Below are 21,773 nucleotides of genomic sequence, written 5' to 3'. Positions count from 1 at the left end.
TGTACATACTGTACATTCATAGACACACAATAATATTTTCTCCCAGAATAAAGTGTTTTTTGTCAAATGGTAAAACTGAAAGATCCATAAATGTTCTGCTATAACCTAAATGTTACATATTGTGTGTAAAGTTTGCATTTAGTTTAGATAGCTATGTTATTTATTTCGTATGTTAATTATTTAATAAAGTATTTCTTTACTGATCGTCATCCTGGACTTCATTCATCATCATTCTGCCCATAGTCCTTCTTGTCCCCAGGGGGTCTACAAACGCCCCTGCCTGTTCTGACGCCTGTGCAGATAAAGATAATCTTCCACACAACTTTTTAAAGAAAATGCAGGAAACTGTTCTCTTGACCAGTTCCTGATGTGAGAGGGAAACCGTACAGTTGTGCAAGTGTGTGAACAGGAAGTAAAATTAACCCAAAACACACAAAGCAAAACAAAATACACAGAATGACTCCAAAGACAAACAGGATTGGAGAAGAATATATGAAATGACCCCAAAAACACAGAAAACTACAAAACATATACACAAAATGACCCCAAAAACATACAAAACCACAATAAAAATACATAAAATGACTCCAAAGATACACAAAATTAGAGTAGAATATACAAAATTACCCCAAAAACACAAAACTACAACAAAATTACACAAAATAACCCCAAAAACACACAAGAGGACAATAAAAAACACAAAATGACCCCAAAAGCATGCAAAACTACTACAAAAATACACAAAATGATTCTGAAAAACACACAAAACCATAACAAAAATATACATAATGACCCCAAAAACACAATACTACAACAAAAATACACAAAATAACCCCAAAAACACACAGGAGGACAACAAAAAAACACAAAATGACTCCAAAACATACATAAAATTAGAGAATGGGACTTTATTGAGTTCATTGCAATGAATGAATTTCCGGAAAATTTTCATTGGAATTTAATCTTGTGAATTTTGGGAATAAACTTCTCATGGGAATTACTTATTGGAATTAACCTGGGGTAATTTTAAAAAACTGTATCATATCTAAAATTCACACTGAAAATAATAAAATTAAAAAACAGTAGAGAGAGTAAAGATAAATGTTGGCCAGTTCCTGATGTGACAGCGAAACCGAACAGGAAGTAAATATTCATGCCACAGGTGAAAGTCAGCTCGTGTTCCACTAGTGCAGGTTATTAGTTGGTTAGTTATTGTTTTCTGATAAAATGACCAGGAGCAGCGTGCGTTACATCATCATGGACTTTATTCATCTGACGGTACAACAATCACACGTATCAGGATCCACTCCTGAGGAGAAGTCCTGTCCTACTTTCACTAGAATCTTCTCACAGTCACAGTGAGACACTGGACGACGTGTGGTGGTCTCATTTTCCACACAGTGTGTAGCGGTACTACACAAAAACACACAATGCATCACACAACATTTTAAACTCAACAAATCTACAGTGATTGGTTGTTTGTCGTCTGGAGTCCACTCTGATGATTCCTCCTCATTGTTCCCTATGAGGAAGGGATACAGTTACAGTTACTGAGGGGGATTTATTGTTGCACAACATCTGTGTGTTTGTGTTACTGGAACCAGAGACGGTACACTTTTATTACAGCTGGGATTGTATCTGATCATGTCAGCATTAGAATATCACAGCATTAACACAGAGTGCGTGTGCGTTGTTGTTTTGGACATATTTATCTCTAATTCTGTTATTTTGTGTATTTTTATCATAGTTTTGTGTAGTATTAGGGTCATTTTGTGTGTTCTTAGAGTTTTTTGTGTTATCTTTCTGTCATGTATGTTTTTTTTAGTTATTTGGTGAATTTTTATGTAATGTATGTCAGTTGGTGTAACTTTGTATATTTTTATTGTATTATTCTTTGGTATAAGGGTCATTTAGTGTGTTTTTAGAGTCAATTAGTGGATTGTTGTTGTCCTTTAGTATTTTATTTCCTTTCATTTTTGTATAGATATTCTTGTTCTGTGTGTTTTTGTCGTGATTTTCTTTGTTCTTTGTCATTTAGTGTGTTTTTGGTTTTATTTTGTGTATTTTGTTTATTTGTACTGTAGTTCTGTTTGTTATTAGAGTCATTTTAGTCATTTTTGGATTTGTGTTGTCATTTTGTGTGTTTTTGATTTATCTTGTGTATTTTGTTGTCATTTTGTGTGTATTTTTTTACTGCATTTTTGTTTGTTATTGAAGTCATTTTAATGTGTTTTTTTTGTTTTGTACGTTTCCTTTGGGAGACCAACAAACTCAGCTGGAGGGTCACGAGCCGCCTGTTTCCCACGCCTGCCATCATTCCTGTTGTGACTCACGTGAAGTTAAAGATGGTTTTCCATCAGCACAAACACAACAATCAGCGTGTGTCACTGCTGATCTTTATCTCCATCAGTCCCGTGTTTTTACACACAATCACCAACACATTTCTCACACATAGGACTGTAAGTACAGTCGGTGTGTGTTACACACGTGCCTTTAGGCTCAGAGCCACACAATGAGTTGATGCTATAGAATGAGTCGGCTGCTGCTTATGTCACGTTTCCCCGTAATTTACCCTTTTCAGAGTCGTTTTTGTGTATTTTTGGAGTGTAATGTCTGTCATTTTGTGAATTTCATTTGTATTATATTATGAGCATTTTTTTAGTTATTTTGTGCATTTTTCTGTAATTTATGTTTTTCCAGTCGCCTTGTGTAATTTTACTGTCATTTTCTGTATTTTGGGGGTCATTTTATGTATTTTTGTTGTGCTTTTGTGTGTTTTTGCAGTCATTTTGTATATTCTTCTGTAATTTTATGTGTTTTTGGAGTAATTTTGTGTATTTTTGTAGTCATTTTGTTTGTTTCTTCTGTCCTTTTGTGTGTTTTGGTTTGTGTTTTTTTCTTTGTCCTTTTGTGTATTCTTGAATTTCTTTTTGTGTGGCATTGGGGTAATTTTGTGCGTCGTCTTTTGTAATCTTATTGTCGTTTTGTGTATTTTTGTAGTAGCTTTGCATTTTTGTACAGGTATTCTTCTTCCTGTAGTGATTTTGTGTGTGTTTGTTGCCGTTTTGTTTGTTCTTCAGTTATTTTGTGCGTTTTTGCTTTGTGTATTTTTGTTGTCCTTTTGTATATTTTTTACTCTAGTGCTGTTTAATAGTGGAGTCATTTTAGTGTTGTTGTTTTTTTGTCACTCTGTGTATTCTTGGAGTCATGCACTCACTGTGAGAGAGTGTGTTCTTCTACCACTTGGAGTTCAAGCTCCGTCGTCGACGAGAAAACACTTGGAAACAAAAAGACGATATTTCACATTCAACAACAATATTTGTATGTTTTAATGCAGTTTCATTTCAACTCAACTCAAACTAACCTAATTAAATTAGACAAAAAAGAAAACATCAATTCTTTCAACAACAATAATAATAGTTTCAAACAAGGTATGATTAGCTAATGTTCTCACTTAGTTTTCTCTGTAGTTTTTTGATTAACACTTTGTATATTTGATTTTCATTTGATTTTATTATTTTAACCTTTTTGAATAAATAAAATGTCATTACGGACAAAATGTGAGTAAATTCTGTAAATTCATCCTTTAAAATGTAAGAACTTTCTATCACGTAACTGAACTGTTGAAGCGAAAAGGAACTTATGACTAAAGCATGTAATGCACAAAGTCACCAGCAGGAGGTGTTGTAGCACCAGCTCAAACAGCTGAACATAGGGATTTAAAGGTTTTTGAAAAAAATCCCCAAACTCAAATCACTTGTTCCCTATCCCATTCCAGATCATTCCTGAATATTGTATTAAAATCTGTCCATTAGTTTTTGAGTTAAACTTTTCACAGACGAATAAATACATAAATAAATAAAATAGATTGTTAGCACTCACCAAAGCCAGCGTTACTTCCTGGACAAGGAACTGAAAACACAATAAAAAGCAACAAACAAACGTGTGTAAATACTGTGTCAGTCACAGATCGGAGTGCAGCGACCACGGATTCTCATTTAGTGAGGATAAAATCACAACAAAAACTGTAAAAAAAAATACACAAAAGGATTCCAAGAAGAAACAAGAAAAAAGAACAATATAAAAAATGACCCCAAAAGCACAACAAAAATACAAAAAAAAAACCCACTCCAAAAACACAAAATTGGGGAAGAAAATACATAATGACTTCAAAAACACATGAAACCACACCAAAAATATATAAAATAATTCCAAAAACACAGATGCACAACAAAAATACACAAAATTAAAGACGAATATACAAAAAGCCAAAAAGAAAACACAAACGTACAACAAAATTACACAAAATGACCCCAAAACCACAACAAAAATGACTTCAAAAACACATGAAACCACACCAAAAATATATAAAATAATTCCAAAAACACAGATGCACAACAAAAATACACAAAATTAAAGACGAATATACAAAAAGCCAAAAAGAAAACACAAACGTACAACAAAAATACACCAAATGACCCTCAAAAACCCACAAAACAAGCACACATGCGTGGCGTCCTGTGTGTGACCGGTTGTACCTGAGAAGGTGCGAGGCTGACAGAAGTGCCCTCCCTCTGGTTCCACCATCACCGTGTAAACGTCTCCACAGGCCATGTGATGGACGTCACAGTATGTCGCCCCCACAGCGGCCTCACAGCTGTAGTTAGCCCCGGCCCCCAGCAGGTCCACAGAGTGACGGTGGAGGCGGGGCCCCGAAGAGTGCCAGCGGACCCTCAGAGTGCTGTTGACTAGGGGATAGAAACGGATCCCCGTAGGACAGCACGGGCCTGGAACACAAGCACAAAAACCAATCATTACACTTTGCTTTTTAATCAATGACAAGAGACGGGCAAAGTTTATCACAGGGGGCGGGGCCTGAGGGTCACATGATTAACGACCAATCAGAGCATTAACACAGAAAACGGCAAAGTTTTGGTCACGTTTTGTGTATTTTTCGCTTTGTATATTTTTGTTGTTTTTCTGTTTTTTATTAGTTTTTGTATTTTGTGTGTTTTTGCTTGTTTTGTCGTCATGTTTAGATATATGTTAATTATGGCTTTTGTCGTCAATTTGTGTGTTTTTGCTGTTTTATAATTAATTTGTTTTATTATTATTATTATTATTAGTATTATTTGTAGAATTTTTTTCCATTTGGTGGGTATTTGTTATTGATTTTTTTTGAGACATTGTGTATTTTAGCTGCATTTTGTGTTTTTAGAGTAATTTCCTGTTTTAGGGTTATCATTTATATATTTTCATAAAGTCATTTTGTGTTTTTCTTGTCCTTATGTGTCTTTTTTTTGTCCTTTTGTGCATTTTTCTGCTATTTTGTGTGTTTTGTTGTGATTTTCTGTATTCTTCTGTCATAAATTGTCATTTTGTGTACATTTGTTGGATTTTGTTTCATGGAATAATTTCCTGTATTTTTGTAATTATAAATTTTTCTGTCATTTTGTTAACCTGGCAAGAGCCAGATTGATGTGTAGCCCCTCCCTCTAACTTGAGTTCTCCACATCGATCTAGATCTGTGTCAGGTGAATCCTTTCAGAACCAGGGAGGGACATGAACAGAATGCTTGAAGCTGATTGGGCAAAGCACCTGTCCACCAGGATTTGTTTTAGCCAATCACACGGCAGAGATGCTGCTATGGCTACAACAACAACAACAAGGCTTCGCTGGTGAAAACGTTCTTGTGGGACAGTAATAATGCTGCGGTCATTATGTCGTTGAGTGACTTTTGCTGTTTTTGCAACATGTATATGTGAGTTAAGGGCACGTTAACCATCCTCCTGCCTCGACATCTTTCTGTTTTGGTTCGGAGCTATGCTAATAGCGGTAGCCCAGCGAGTTCCTCTACCCGCAACTGCACACGCGGATATCCCGCCCTAAACCACAACACTGCCTCATGATTGGTTGGAAGACAAAGGCGGGAACAGCACAAGATGGATTCTGGTGTTTGTGAACACCAGGAAAGTCACTACAGACGGACACAGATTATTAGTATCTGTCCGTGTGTGTGTGTCCTTACTGGATGAGAACCCGTGGTAGCTGCACTGTGACATGTGTCCTGTGCTGCTGAAGGCCTCCAGGCTCAGGCTGTAGTTGGTTCCACAGGTGATGCAGCCCATCACACAGTGAGTGTCTGTGGTGTGACACCGTGCTGAGCCTCGTGGAGACGACAGGGCGGTAACGTAGGAGCGCGCTCCTTTAGCCATCTGCCACGTCACGTTAGACATGGCCTGGGTCACCTGGGTCACGTTCACAGACGCTGGGCAGCAAGGACCTGAGAGCGAGACAAGGGAGCAAACCAACAAGCTTTTGTTATAATAATACATTTTATTTATAAAGCACTTGACATTTGAAACAAATCTCAAAGTGCAACAATAGGTACATAGGAATAAAAACAGGTTTAAAAGTATAGTTCATCACTTTCAGAACTTTAATATTTTTTTAAAATGTATGTGACTTTGAAGTCTGTGTCAACAAAATGATGCCAAAAACACAAAAACATGACAGAAAACTACAAAAAACCCAGCATAAATACATAAAATGACTCCGTGAACACAGACTAATACAAATAAATCACTGAAGATGATACACAACGACAATAAAAGAACACAAAACATGACAGAAAAATGAACCAAACCATAACAAAAAATACACCAAACTACTAAAATATACAAAATGGCTCAAAAAGGCACCACAAACCCACAAAAAACTCGTGAAAAACACAAAAAAGGCAACAAACGACAAGGGAAATATACAAAATGACTCCAAAAACACACAAAATGACAGAAAAATACCCCAAAGTCCACAAAAATACACAGGATTATTCCGATAATGCACAAAATGACAGAAAAACTACACGAAAGGGCTACAAAAATACACAAAATATACAAAATGACCCATATAATGATGGACATTTACAAATGGAAAAGTAACTTTCATTATGGACCTAAAGATGGATCTATTTGTTAAACACTGGAATAAGTGGGAAAAAATATGCTAAACAGACAGTAAATACCTGAGACTACATAAACTATTCTCTGCTTTTAATTGACAAGAGTGCTACAGATTGATATGGATTCCTTTGTTTTTACTTTTTTTAATGTATAATTACTTGAATGAATCCCATTCTGGGTAGTGATATAACGCTACACTTGTTCACTCACTGGGTGTTTGATGGTTAAACTTTACTTTATTTCTCCATTACAAAAAAGGGATGGAGACAAAAAAGGAAATGTCCTTGAAGGTTTTTGTCATATTTGTCTCTTATCTTTCAATAGAAACATGATGAAAAAAAAAAAAAAAATATATATATATATATATATATACACAAAATGATTAAACAAATATACAAAATGACTCCAAAACACACAAAATGACAGAAGAAACACACAAAATGACAACAAAAATACACAAAACAACAACAGAAACGAAGGGTAGAGAGAGTCGGCATGTCATGTTGTGTAAACATCGTCCCAGCCCTAATATCTGATCATTCGTTACTAACTCCGTATCTGAGCTGTACCTGTTTCCAGGACTTTAGTGAAGGCCGGTAAGCTCCACCCCACTGATGCTATGGCGACGGCGGTGACCTCATATGTTACCCCGCATGCTAGCTGCGTGAGGTCACAGGAGCTGCCGTTGGACTGGCAGACGTGGCGGTCGTAGCGTCCCGTGGCAGTCACGGTGTAGCTGGTGTTGTGGTCGTTGGGGGCGGAGTAATCAACCCTGTAGGCGGAGCCACTGAGCTGAGTCATGTTCAAGATCTCTGGAGAACATGGAGCTGGAACACAAACACATAGGAACAAACTCATGGAGAGCCACTGAGTCATGGTGGAGTGGCGTTTCCATGGATACCTGTCTGATGTAGGTGTGGCTCACAGGTGTGGTTACACCCTCTGTGCTCGCAGCAGGGGATCACCTTCACGCTGTAGGCGGAGTTACACTGTAGGTCTGACAGCGCACACACCGGGGCTGTGTCGTTACACTGCACCACGCGTTGCTCACCCTGCACCACCGCGTTGGTCTCGTACAGCTCCGCCCCTTTGACCGGGGACCATGTGACCTCTAGCGTCTCCGTGGAAATCAGATTTATGGTCACGTTCTGTGGACAGCACGGGACTAAGGAGAAAAGAGACGTACGTTTGTCATTTCACGTTGTAACATTTGATTTTTTTGTTGTAATTTGTGTGGTTTTAGTCATTTTGTGTATATTTGTTGTCATAATGTCAATTTTTAGAGTAATTTTGTGCATTTTTGTTGTCAATTTGTGTATTTTAATTGATGTTTGTGTATTTTTTTCCTCATTTTGTGTGCACGATGTGGTTTTCTGTCATTGTGTATATTTCCATTGTTGTTTTGTATATTATTTCTCTTTTTGTGTGTTTCTTGAAGCATTTTGTGTATTTCTGTTTTTTTTGTGTGAAGTTTTGTTTTACATTTGTGCATTTTTCTGTAATTTTGTATATTTTATAGACATTTAGTGTATTTTTGTTATTGTTTCATACATTCTTATGTTGTCGTTCTAGTTATCTTGTGAGTCCATGGAGTAAATTTGATTATCTTGTTGTATTTTGTGTATTTTCATTGACATTCTGTGCATTTTTCTGTAATTTTGTATATTTTATAGACATTTTGTGTAATTTTGGAGTGATTTAATTAACATTTTGTGTATTTTTCCTCTAATTTTGGGTGTCTTTATGGAATAAATTTGTGTATTTTTAGGGTTATTTTGTGTGTTTATTGTGGGGGCCACTGAACAATAGTCTAAGAGCCACATGTGTTCCCTGGTCTAAGTTTCCATGTCTGTATTACCCCTCCCAAACCTGCCTTTGTGAGTAAAATGATCATTTTGACAGTTTAACTGATGAATAAATTCATTGATATAATAATGAATTCATTGATAAATTAATGAATGGATAGATAAGTGAATAAATAAATTGATAAATTAATGTATAAATTGATAAATTAATGTATAAATTGATAAATTAATGAATGAATGGACGCCCAGTGGGTGTGTGACGGTCGTACTGGTGGTGTAGTTGCGGATGGGGGAGTACAGGCTGGATCCGGCCTGGTTGTGTGGGAACACGCTGGTGAAGTACGTGTATCCACAGGTGCAGTAGAAGGGGCAGCTGGTGGTGGTGCCGTTACACGTCTCCTCACTGCCGTCATCGTTCTTTATAAAGGTGATGTAGTAGTCCACATGGTCCACGGGGTCCCACCTCACCAAGCAGCTCCCAGCTGTGGGCTCCTCCAACCAGATGTTGTCTGGAGGACAGGGGTCTGTCGGAGGCACAGGGGAAATCATTCTTTAAACTCAACTTTATTCTAACTACAATGGGCTGAATTTTAATTATAAACTCGATCCACGATCATGTTATATAAAAATAGAAGTTTATTTATAGTGTTTAGTAATATTTTGCCTTCATGGGAGATGAAGTCATTCAAAGTCATAGCAGGTGTTGCGACTAATTTCGTGGCCCGACAAAGCGTTGGCTTCAGCTTCAACCACCGAGCCGTATTTAATGGTTTCAGCAGATTTCATTTTGCTGGGGTACAGATTTGGTCACAACCCAAAGCCGCCGAAGACGTGGGTCGAAGTCTGCGAGTAATTGCGGACTTTAGCCACCGGATTCAGTGGTTTTGGAGCCAGAGACACCATTTTGTCTCTGTGACTGATCAGTGTTAAGGTAGTTATTAAAAAAAAAAAAAAGTAATTAATTACTAGTTACTCATTACTTCTGTAAATTGTAGTGAGATTACTGTACTTATCACTACATTAGAAAGGTAACTTCACTACTTATTACTTTACTGTTCCTAATGTACGTGTAGATACATGAACAAACATCACTCAGCCTGTCTGCATAGTGTTTATGGATTGATTGATTATTTCTACTTTATTATTGACAACATAAACCGGTACATTCACCCAATACAACCTCAAACAAATAAAAAGTTAAATATACAATAAGTACCAAGTAAATATTGATAAATATAAATTATTAGAATGTTTAAAAATTGCAGTGAACAGTGTGAGTGTGAGTGTAAAGACAGAAAACAACGTGTTCTGCTGATGATCAATTGTATTGATCCACCCGTTTATTGTACACATGTATTTATGATGATTGGCTCCTTTTTAAACCAATAGAGTGGCTCTGCAGTGCAGGTAGGAGGAGCTGCTACTCTCGTTCACATCAACAAAGAGATTCCCGTGTTTTGTGATGAGTTTCAATTTCAAAGTTTCCCTCTCCTCTTCACTGCTCCACGTCTGCATATCAGTTCATCTGTAGCTTTTCATGGTTATATTGATAATGTAACAGGGCTACTACTGCTACTATTACCACTACTACTGCTGCTGTGCTCGTCCATCAGCTCAAACACATCTTTTACCGTCCCGTGTTTGTAAAGCTGTGCATGACTCAGCACATTTACTCTGACCACAACTCCTGAAGCAGGTTTTTGAACGTTCTGTACACGGTGACGTCTAGTGGCTGAGTCAGCTTAGTCTTTCCACTGTAGATGATGGCTTTACACTAGGGATGTAACGATTCACTCAACTCCTGATACGATTCGATTCACAATACGATTCTCTCACGATTTATTTTACAAAATGGGACTGTAGACAAATGATGACTGAAAAATATTCGTTTATTTTTTTGGGGGGAAAAAAAACTAGAAAATACTGTACTATTTCCCTTTTATTTTCATTGTCAAAAGAATCCCTTGATAAACTATTCAAAACAATGCAATTTAACTAAAAATAAATCTTGAATGAAATAAAGTAATAATACAAATGAAGAAGAAGCCTATTAATTTAAATTTTGGCTCTATAGTAAACAATGCAAAACTTCATAATAGTTCTTTTTCTTTTTAAAAGTGCAACTGAAAATGTATTTTGTGCCTTAACAATTGGACGTAAAAAAAACCAGTCTGCATTGTATTTATGTCAGATATTTGTTTAGACCAGCAGAGGATGCTGGCAACCCAGTGGTCGGTTGACATGCAGATATTCTGTGCAGTGAAGAAGAAATTCTATGCTAGCAGACAGAGCTAATAGAAAAATGTGACTTTTACAGATATTCACGTAATATTACAGATATTCTTTCGGTGCTAAAGGGGTAAGGAATCATTTATGAACATGTTTAAGAGTAGAAGGCAGACAGAAAGAAAGTAGTAGCAGATTTCGCCCACCGCCTCAGCATTTGGACAAGAGAAGGATAAATATATAGCTCCCTCTGCTGTTTAAAAAAAGTACTGCGATTACATTTTCAGAAAATCGATATGAATCGTGATACCTATGAATCGATTTTTAACTGCCTTACGATTAATCGTTACATCCCTACTTTACACAGTTCATCAACCCAACGATTTCACCGGACAAATGTGTGTGTGCTATTACCGCTCCGCCGTGAGAACATACAATACGTAGGAACGCGGGTAAGCACATTACTAAAGAATAATAAAGTTATTTAGTTACCAATATTTTAACTGTGGTGCGTTACTTTACTTTGTTACTAAAAAAATAACATTGTTAATTTATAACACGATACCCCAGACACTGACTGGTGCATGCTGGGTAGTGTTGTACGTACATGTCTTGTAGTCTGCAGGCGGTGAGGGGCTGCTGGGTCCAGCGTTGTTAAAAGCTTCCAAAGTGACCGTGTGGTTCTGTCCACACTCCACTGGGATGATGTAACAGTAGTTGGAATCTGTGCTACAGTTCAGACCATTAGAGGTGGACGCCAGGTAATAGGTGGCGCCCTGTACTGGCACCCAGTACACAGAGATACTGAGGGAGCGGCCCTGGGTCACTCTTACCAGGGTTACATCAGGGGTCTGAGGACCTGGAAAACAAATCAGATTAACAAATGACAGAGCAGTTTTCTACAGCTCATGGCGGTCAAGTGATGGTGGTGGTGTTTACGTGTGATCTGGCAGACGGTGAGGTCGTCCCCCGTGTGACCCTCTGGGTCCCAGGCCGTTCCTTTGATGCAGTATGTAGTCCCTGCCTCCAGCTCATCAAAGGTCATCTGGGCGTTGGTGGTGTTGATTTTGAGGCGTGTGCTGGAGCCCTCACGGATGATGCACAGCGTGTAGAACACAGCATGATCCACCGGGTTCCACGCCACTTGGATGGTGGTGTTGGTCGGGGATGACGTGTTCATCATAGGCGCCATGATGACTGAACATCAAAGGAGCAGAAACAAACAAACAAAAAAACGCTTTAAGTCGTTGAATAAATAAAAGAGCAAAACGTGAGCTGGTCTTTAGTTTGGATCTGGATTATCTTACAGTGGGTTAGACCACATCCCAGTTCCCAGGGTTTTACTTTTCATGATATGAACACAGGACAGAGCACACGCATGGATACGGTTTCCATCACAATGAGCAGTAAATGATACGATGAGCTCGTCTTCTATCGACAATTAAAGTCAACTCATTGTACGCAGTGTCAACAAGTGAGAGTGGAAAGACAAAACCTCACAAACATCATAAAAAAAAAAATCAGATAAAGACAAAGTGTCACCTCATAGGTCAAGAAATCAAAGTGAAATTTTTTTTAAAAAGGTTGAAATTAAAAACTCTTATTGACGCTGTGTGAAAACGTTGGTGCATTGTGGGATGCTGTAGACCAGAGGAGAGGTTCTCAACCTTGGGGTCACCAGATGCCTTCAACGAACTAAGAATATTTTCTGAACAATTTTAGCCGATTTTTTCTTATTTTTATTCTTTTTCTGCAACGACACCAAACTTTTCATATTTCAACATATTTTCATCACTTTTTCTTGCCATTTTTTTGCTCTTTTTAATGCATTTTTGCTCCATTACTCCCAATTAAACATGAAATATGGTGAAAAGAGGTTAAAAGTGACAATAATGGGTCAACATATGTGACATTAGGCAGAAAAATGGTGGAAATGGTTTATAAGTGCTGAAAAGATCTTGAAAGTGGAAAAAACATGCAGAAAAGGCATTGAAATTTGATGGAGAAGTGTCAGAAATGGGAGTAATGTAGCAAAAATGCATTAAAAGGAGAAAAATATGGCAAGAAAAGTAATGAAAAAAGGTTAAAATATGGAAAGTTTGGTGTAGTTGCAGAAAATTTGTAAAAAATAAGCAAACGACCTTTAATTGTTCAAAATAGTCTTAGTTTCTTGAAGGCATCTGGCGACCCCCTCCCAATGTCTTGCGACCCCAAATAGGGTCCTGACCCCAAGGTTGAGAAGCCCTGCTGTAAAAGGACTCATGGAAAAATTTACTTCATTCGTACAGTGATTTCTTGTGTTTTTGTCTCAAAAAACTATGACAAAGTGACTTCCCAATACATTTCTGCTGTTTTCACTGAAAGTTGCAGCAAAACCTCCGATCAACTAAATAAAAACACAAAACAAAAATATACAAAATTACTAATCAATAACACAACTAATCAAACAAATATCAGCTTTAAACATCAAACATGAGCTAGCATCATGACAAACAGTTTTTGTAATTTTTTTTTCCTTATAGAGGCCCAAGACGTAGACGTATATGCCCAAAGACGTAGGCGGGTGCTGTGACAAAATTTGTGACCGGACAAAATGGTGGCATTTACTCGTGGATTAGCTGTGCATTGTTTAATGGGGAGTTAAAGCCCTTTAGGAGTAAAGATGGACTTCAGCTACTGGGACCACCGTTTTGTTGGGATGTGGATTTTGTCACAACACCTGCATAATGGCAATCATGGACTCAAGTGTGGTTTTTTTTAAAGTCTCTAATTCTGATCTTTTTTTAATCCTACAAAGGAAATGTGATTGAATGTGCTGAGGCGTGTTTCTTACTCGTCCTGGCCTCGGTAGGGTACGAGGGCTGGCTCCGTCCCCCAGAGTTAACGGACATGACGCTGAGCTGGTAGTCTGTGTAGGGCTGCAGCTGGGTCACGGTGCCCGGGGAATTGCTCACAGAGATCTCCGTGAAGAAGTCCCCCGTGGTGGACTCGGCCCTGAGGATGTAGCTGGAGGCCCCTGAGACCTGTGTGAACTCCACAGTGATGCTGTCACTGGTTTTAGAATAGGCCGTCTCTATGCTGGGAACATCAGGAGCTGCAGAACAGAAACACACCCAAACACACAGAACTTAGCTCACATTGCACAAAACCAAACCAGAAACACACAAAATGAAGACAAAACCAAATCAGAAACACACAAAAAGACTAAAACTGTCACAAAACCAAACCAGAAACACAAAAAACGAAGACAAACCCAAACCAGAAACACACACAAACCAAACCAGAAACACACAAAATGAAGACAAAAACCAAATCAAAAACACACAAAATGACTAAAACGGTCACAAAACAAAACCAGAAAGGCATAAAATAACTAAAACCAATGTTGCACACAGGGAGTTAGTTTATTTTGTGTTTCTTTTGTTAATTAAATGGAGGATTTTATGTTTGTGTGATAAAATTCCAGAGTGGAGCTGAAGAATGTAAAGGTAATCTACAGTAAAGGGAATGTTGGGGCAGTTGTGCAGCAGCTGGGCTTAGCTTCATCATGGCTGACGTGGGATTCCCCAGAGGAGGAGGAGGAGGAGTTTATTTCCCCCAAAGCTCAGGAAATATGAAGAATTTGGATTCTTGTGCTCAGATAACGGTCAGACTTTGCTCTGTGTGTAAGAGACTGTACAGAGCAGAAATGGGCAACTGGAGGGCTGGAAACCACAGGAGGCCATCGCTGTAATTTTGTGTGGCACCCAAAAAGGAAACAAAACAATAACAACAAAACCAGATAAAGTGGCTTCAAAAACTCACAAAACAACAAAAAATACACAAAATGACTCAAAAACATACAAAATTACAGGAAAATACTCAAAAGAACAAAAAAAAACACAAAATTATTCCAAAAATACATACATAAAAATACACAGAATGACTCAAAACATACACAATGAGTCCAAAAACCTGTAAAACAATGAGAAAAAATACACAATATTACAGCACACCAAAAAAATACACGACGACAAACAAAACAACAACAAAAACAGACAAAATGACTTCACAAACACAAAAATTACTGAAAAATACACCTAAAGAAACTAAGAATACTCCTAAAACACACAGGATGACTTCCAAAATACAAAAAACTAACAATTATACAAAATTACTCCAAAAAGCACACAAAACAACAACAGAAATACACAAAAGTACAGGACAAACAGGATGATTTCCAAAATACAAAAAAAAAAAAAACATACAAAATGACAACAAAAACAACTCCAAAAACTCACAAGATGACTCCAAAACTATACAAAATGACAATTTAAATACAAAAGACAAAAACACACTAAACAACATCAATAATGCACAAAAATAACACACAAAACAACCACTAAAATGCACAAGAAGGGCTCCAAAAACATGTAAAACAACATATGCTCTGGTCGTTATTCTAATGCTGACGTGAATGTGGATCACTTTTGTACCAGTGCCTTGTACGCATGTATTATAGTATATAAAGTGGGGCAAAAAAGTATTTAGTCAGCCACCAATTGTTGCAAGTTCTCCAACTTAGAAAGATGAGAGGCCTGTGATTTTCATCATAGGTAAACTTCAACTATGAGAGACAAAATGGGGAAAAAAAATCCAGAAAATCACATTGTAGGATTTTTAATAAATTTATTTGCAAATTATGGTGGAAGATATGTATGTCAATAACAAAAGTTCATTCCGATACTTTGTAATGTACCCTTCAGAGGTGAAACGTTTTCTCTAAGTCTTCACAAGGTTTCCACACACTGTTGCTGGTATTGTGGCCCATTCCTCCATGCAGATCTCCTCTAGAGCAATGATGTTTTGGCGCTTGGTTGGTGCCCATTATCGGACAACGGGAGGATCTCTGCGCGCTGCGCCCTCGCCGCTCTTCTTTCCGGGTTTCTGACGGTGTGTCCCCGGCTAACCTCAGGCCGCTGAGCTGGGTAGCTCAGGCGGCTACTACAGCTTCTACGAGGTGCGCACTCGTGAACGCGAGGTCTGTGGCGAATAAAACTTTCATCCTCCAGGACTTCTTTAAATCGTGCGATTTGGATGTACTGTTTTTAACAGAGACTTGGATCAACAGCGGTGAGTCTACTGCTTTCTCAGAGTTATTACCTCCAGACTGTACTTTTATCAACGTACCGAGAACCACTGGTCGTGGCGGAGGTATAGCTACTGTTTTAAAGAACTGCTTTTATCACAAAGTGGTATCTGAGAGGTATTTTTCTTCATTTGAACTGAGGTGTTTTGAGCTGCGACAGGCTGACCCAGTACTGTGCGCTGTCATTTACAGACCACCGAAGCACAACAAGGATTTTATTAGAGACTTTTATGAATTTGCTGCTTGTGTGCTCACGCGTTATGACAGGGTTTTAATTGTCGGAGATTTTAATGTGCATGTATGTTGTCCTTCTAAACCCATGGCCAGAGAGTTTTTGGACTTGGTGGAAGCTTTTAATCTGACGCAACATGTCACTGGCCCCACACAAGTGCACGGGCACACGCTAGACATTGTATTGTCCTGTGGTTTTCCTGTGAACAATGTCGTTGTTGGAGATGCCGTGTTTTCTGACCACAGCCCTGTCTTGTTTGATCTTATTTTGGACTTGGAGGTGAAGCTGTCTGGCGTGCGTCATGGTCGTGTTATTAAGCCCGACACGGCCGCTGCTTTTTCTCCTCTTTTTACTGCATCGTTTCTGGATCATCTAAACTCCGCTGCATCTATGGACACCGAGCAATTGATGAACTCTTTCACTTCCACCTGCTCTGAAGTCTTGGACAGTGTTGCTCCCCTCAGAGCCATATGTCCTAAGCCAAAGCAGGAACCGTGGCTCAATGACACTAGGCGCACAGCTCGGCGTGAGTGTCGGAGGGCAGAGCGGAGGTGGAAGAAGGACCACTTGGAGGTCTCGCACCAGATTCTTAGAGAGTGCTGGAGAAACTATCAAAGTGCTGTTAAAGCTGAAAAAACTCAATATTTCTCTAACTTGATCTCGAATAATGTCAGTAAGCCTCGAGTTCTTTTTAAAACGATTGGTTCTGTTTTTAATCCGAGTCCGTCCACTTCATTGGAGATGACAAGTGGAACTTGTGAAAAATTCCTCTCCTTTTTTAATGAGAAGGTTGCTGCTATTAGGGCCAACATATCTCCCTTTTCAGTGTGGAGTTGTGTATCCACCCAATGCTTAGCTGTTTTCTGTCAGTTTGAGTCTGTGCTCACAGGGATAGTTAAAAAACTTAAACCCTCCTCCTGTCCCACAGACCCGGTCCCTCCTCGCTTTTTTAAAGAGGTTTGGGACACCATTGGCTCTTCTGTTAGGGAGATCATCAACAGCAGCTTGGCTACTGGCATAGTGCCAGCTTTTTGTAAGAAAGCTGTAGTTGAGCCTTTGATTAAAAAACCTGGCCTTGACCCTGCAAATTTGGCGAATTATCGCCCAATTTCCAAACTACCATTGGTATCGAAAATTTTAGAGAAATGCATTTTTGCACAGTTGCAACCTTTTTTAGATGAAAATGGCACTTTAGACCCATATCAGTCAGGCTACAAAGCTTTGCACAGTACTGAATCTGCACTTTTAAAAGTTTTTAATGACCTGTTTTTAATGACTGATTCTGGAGGTTCTGCCATTTTAGTGCTTTTAGACTTGACGGCTGCTTTTGACACAGTCGACCACACAATTCTTTTAGATCGCCTAAGAGATCGCGTGGGTGTCAGGGGGACTGCGTTGGAGTGGTTTAGGTCCTACCTGTCGGAGAGGTCATTCTCCGTCAGGCTGGGGGACTCCACTTCATCTTCTGCCCCACTTCACTGTGGAGTCCCCCAGGGATCTATCCTGGGTCCCATTCTTTTTGCGATATATCTCCTCCCACTTGGAGAGATTTTTAAGAAACATGGCATGTCTTACCATTTCTACGCAGATGACTGTCAAATTTACATGCCCATTGCAAAGAATGACCACAGCCCCCTGTCCCCCCTGCTCCACTGTCTGGGTGACGTCAAGGCTTGGTTAGCCCAGAATTTTTTAAAACTGAATGAGGGAAAAACAGAAATAATGGCATTTGGATGTACCCTCGCAGACTTGGGATCACTCCAAAAGTATTTGCATCCCAAAGTCACCAGCCTTGGCGTCACCATAGACAGTGATTTTAAATTTGATAAACAGATCAATGGCGTTTTAAAATCGGGTTTTTATCATCTTCGTCTTTTATCCAAAGTTAAGCCTTTTTTATCATTTAATCTTTTTGAACAAGTCGTGCACGCTTTTATTTCAAGCCGTCTGGACTACTGCAACGCACTTTACTCGGGCATCAGCCAAAAGGCACTTTACCGCTTGCAGTTAGTCCAGAACGCAGCGGCACGACTTTTAACAGGGACCAAAAAGCGTGAACACATCACCCCAATCCTTGCTTCTTTGCATTGGCTCCCTGTTAAATTTAGAATTGATTTTAAAATTTTATTGTTTGTTTTTAAAGCTTGGAATGGACTGGCCCCTCAGTATATCACAGACCTCATCCAAATTTACCGACCCCCGCGCGCTTTGAGGTCTGAGGGCCAGCTCCAGCTCGTGGTTCCGAAGGCGAACCGTAAAACTAAAGGGGACAGAGCGTTTTCCGTTGTCGGCCCTAAGCTGTGGAACGCTCTGCCCCTCCACATCCGTACGGCCCCCACCGTGGAGTGTTTTAAATCTCGTCTCAAAACTCACTTTTATTCTCTGGCTTTTAGCACCGCGTAAGTTGTGTGGTCCTCTGTGTCTTTTATTTTTGTTTTTGAGTTTTATTCTTATTTATAGTTTTTAATGTGTTTTTATTTATATTTATTCTTTTAAACTGTTTTATTTTTATTTATTGTTTTATACTCATTTAGTGGCAGAGCTCATTTGTATTGTTTTGGTTTTATTGTTGTGGTCGCATGTTCAGCACTTTGGAAACGTTTTGTTGTTTAAATGTGCTATATAAATAAAGTGGATTGGATTGGATTGGATGTTTTGGGGCTGTCGCAACTCCCTCCAAAGATTTTTTATGGGGTTGAGATCTGGAGACTGGCTAGGCCACCCCAGGACCTTGAAATGCTTCTTAAGAAGCCACTCCTTTATTGCCCGGGCGATGTGTTTGGGATCATTGTTGTGCTGAAAGACGCAGCCACGTTTCATCTTCAATGCCTTTGCTGATGGAAGGAAGTTTTCACTCAAAATCTCACGATACATGGCCCCATTCATTCTTTCTTTTACATGGATCAGTCGTCCTAGTCCATTTGCAGAGAAACAGCCCCAAAGCATGATGCTATCACCCTCGTGTTTTACAGTAGGTATGGTGTTCTTTCTCCTCCAAACACGACAAGTTGAGTTTTTACCAAAAAGTTTTATTTTGGTGTCATCTGACCATATGATATTCGCCCAATCCTCGTCTGGATCGTCCAAATGTTCTCCAGCAAACTTCAGACGGGCTGACTAAATACTTTTTTGCCCCACTGTAGGCTGATTGCGTGTGTGTGTGGTGGCGGCGGTGGTGGGGGGCGGAGCCTGACCTGTGGTCTGCTGTGTCTCTGCGGTGCTGAGGACGTTGAGGGCGTGGTCTAGGGCCTCCAGCTGCAGGGTGTAGAGGGTGTTGGGGGAGAGAGAGCGCACCGAGCCCATCATCGTGCTCCCACTGAACTGAGCAAACACCGGCTGACCCGGGGAGTTTGTGGGCGTGGCCGTCACCCTGTAGGAGGCGGCGTCCGCTCGGCCACTCCACTGCACCGTCATGGTCTTTGATGTCACCGTGAACACTGAGAACTCCACATCTGAGGAGGACATTAATCATTATTAGATGATAATAATAATCATAATGTTCACTATAACTGTTGTTATATTTACCATTATTCTGAGCAGTGACGCACACCTGAAAACATCAAGAGAACAACACACACGTTGATAAAAATCAGTGTTCAATACTTCGCATTGTGTCCTATCATTACAGTTTGTGAAGGTTTGATATTTTTTTCTAATATTTTTGTTATGATTTGTAGTTGAGTGTGTTTAGTTTTGCGTATTTTTGCTGTAATTTTGTATATTTTTCTTTACTCATTCTCAGTGTTTTTTGAAGTATTTTGTATATTTTCCTTTCATTTTTTCATTTTCTGTTATTGTGTGGTCATTTTGTACATTTTTCTCATTTTCTGTGTTTTTGGAGGTATTTTGTGTATTTTTGCTGTAATTTTGAATATTTTTATTAACCCATTCTCAGTATTTTTTTAAAAAAATCATTTACTGTGTTCTTTGAGTTATTTTGTTATAATTTTGTATATTTTTCAAATTTTCTGTGTTTTTGGAGGTATTTTGTGTATATTTGTTGTCATTTTGTATATAATTTAAATCATTCTCAGTGTTTTTGGAGTAATTCTGTATATTTACTGAATACATAGTGAAAACACACATTGGTGAGAATCACAGTGTGTTCAATACTTTACATTCTGTCCTCTATCATGAATGATATCATGATATCCAGTCCTGAGAGGCGGTGGGCACATTAACTTCACTCAACACAGATTTCAGAGCTGCTCACTTTCAGGTATTTCTTTGAGCTTGGAATGAATTTGTCTATTGAGCCAGAGTTGGGAACGCCACATACTTAATGTTCTCCCTATCCTCACATCCTTTACAAACTTTAAAGCAGACATATTAAACTTATTTTAACAGCTTATTTCTATTAAAACGTGGCATGAAATAATAAAAAAGTGTTTAAAATCTTACCGCAGTAAAGCTGAGAAGTATCAGACAGAGTCTCATCATGATTTTTTCTGCCTGGAGGCCACGCGCTGAGGCTTTTTATCTACTCAGTGACTCCAGGGAAACTCAAGCTTAAATAATTGGACTCTTTTCTTCCTCTCCCTTTTTCCACAGGTGCTTTTTTGTTTCAGCAAATACCAAAGGCTGTGACTCCGCCCCCTCGCGACTGTTTAGGGGCCAATCAGGGCAAGAGATGGCTGCATATCAGGAAAGTTTTATTAGTAAAGTCCTTTTCTATTGTTCATTTTTTGGATATTTTTCAGTTTTCACAATTTTATTCTTTGTAGTTGTCTTGCATGTTTTTTGTTGTAATTGTTTGTATTTTTGTACATTCTTCTGATATTTTTGTTCATATTTATTGTTGTGCATTTCTGGAATAGTTTTGTGTATTTCTGCTGTAATTTTGTATATTTTTCTTTACTCATTCTAAGTGTATTTTTAATAATTTTGTATATTTTCTTTTAATTTTCTGTGTACCTTGAGTTATTTTGTTGTAATTTTGTTTTGTTTTTTTCCTAATTTTCTGTATTTGTTGTGATTTTGTGTATATTTTGGATATTTCTCTGATATTTTTTGTTAACATTTGTAGTTGTCTTGAGTGTGTTTGTAGTTTTTTAGTTTGTTAGTTGTAGTTATTTTGTCTTTTTGTCAGAATTGTATAAATTTCTCATTTTGAGTGTCTTGTATTTTTGTCGTCAATTTGTGTATTTTTTTTTTAACTCATTCTCTGTTGTTTGAATAATTTGGTATATTTTACTTTCATTTTCTGTGTTCTTTGTTATTTTCTGGATTTTTGTCATGTTGTATATTTTTCTTTCATTTCATGTTTTTTTGGACTAATTTAGTTATAATTTTGTATATTTTCTCATTTTACTCATTTTCTGTGTTATTGGAGTTATTTTGTGTATTTTTGTTGGGCTATTGTATATTTTTCTTTCATTAAATGTGTTTTTGAAGTTATGTTTTGTATTTTTCTGTCATTT

At 38.3% G+C, this 21,773-nt stretch overlaps 1 protein-coding gene across 1 annotated transcript; it reads right to left on the bottom strand.

The window, feature by feature from the left end:
* Positions 1 to 1,243: 1,243 nt before the first annotated feature.
* fndc7a (fibronectin type III domain containing 7a) lies at positions 1,244 to 20,907 on the bottom strand. Its single transcript, XM_028440854.1, has 14 exons — positions 20,755 to 20,907; positions 19,879 to 19,903; positions 19,548 to 19,805; positions 13,827 to 14,087; positions 11,933 to 12,190; positions 11,601 to 11,852; positions 9,037 to 9,291; positions 7,864 to 8,127; positions 7,532 to 7,789; positions 6,029 to 6,283; positions 4,539 to 4,787; positions 3,883 to 3,912; positions 3,218 to 3,277; positions 1,244 to 1,522 (listed from the first exon to the last, which is right to left on the bottom strand). Exons 1-13 carry the CDS (start codon positions 20,791 to 20,793, stop codon positions 3,237 to 3,239), a joined length of 2,445 nt encoding a protein of 814 aa, XP_028296655.1. The 5' UTR covers positions 20,794 to 20,907; the 3' UTR covers positions 1,244 to 1,522; positions 3,218 to 3,236.
* Positions 20,908 to 21,773: the final 866 nt, after the last annotated feature.

Source organism: Gouania willdenowi, unplaced genomic scaffold (genome assembly GCF_900634775.1).
Source record: "Gouania willdenowi unplaced genomic scaffold, fGouWil2.1 scaffold_119_arrow_ctg1, whole genome shotgun sequence".
Classification (NCBI taxonomy): domain Eukaryota; kingdom Metazoa; phylum Chordata; class Actinopteri; order Blenniiformes; family Gobiesocidae; genus Gouania; species Gouania willdenowi.
This window is presented reverse-complemented; position numbering and strand designations above follow the sequence as displayed.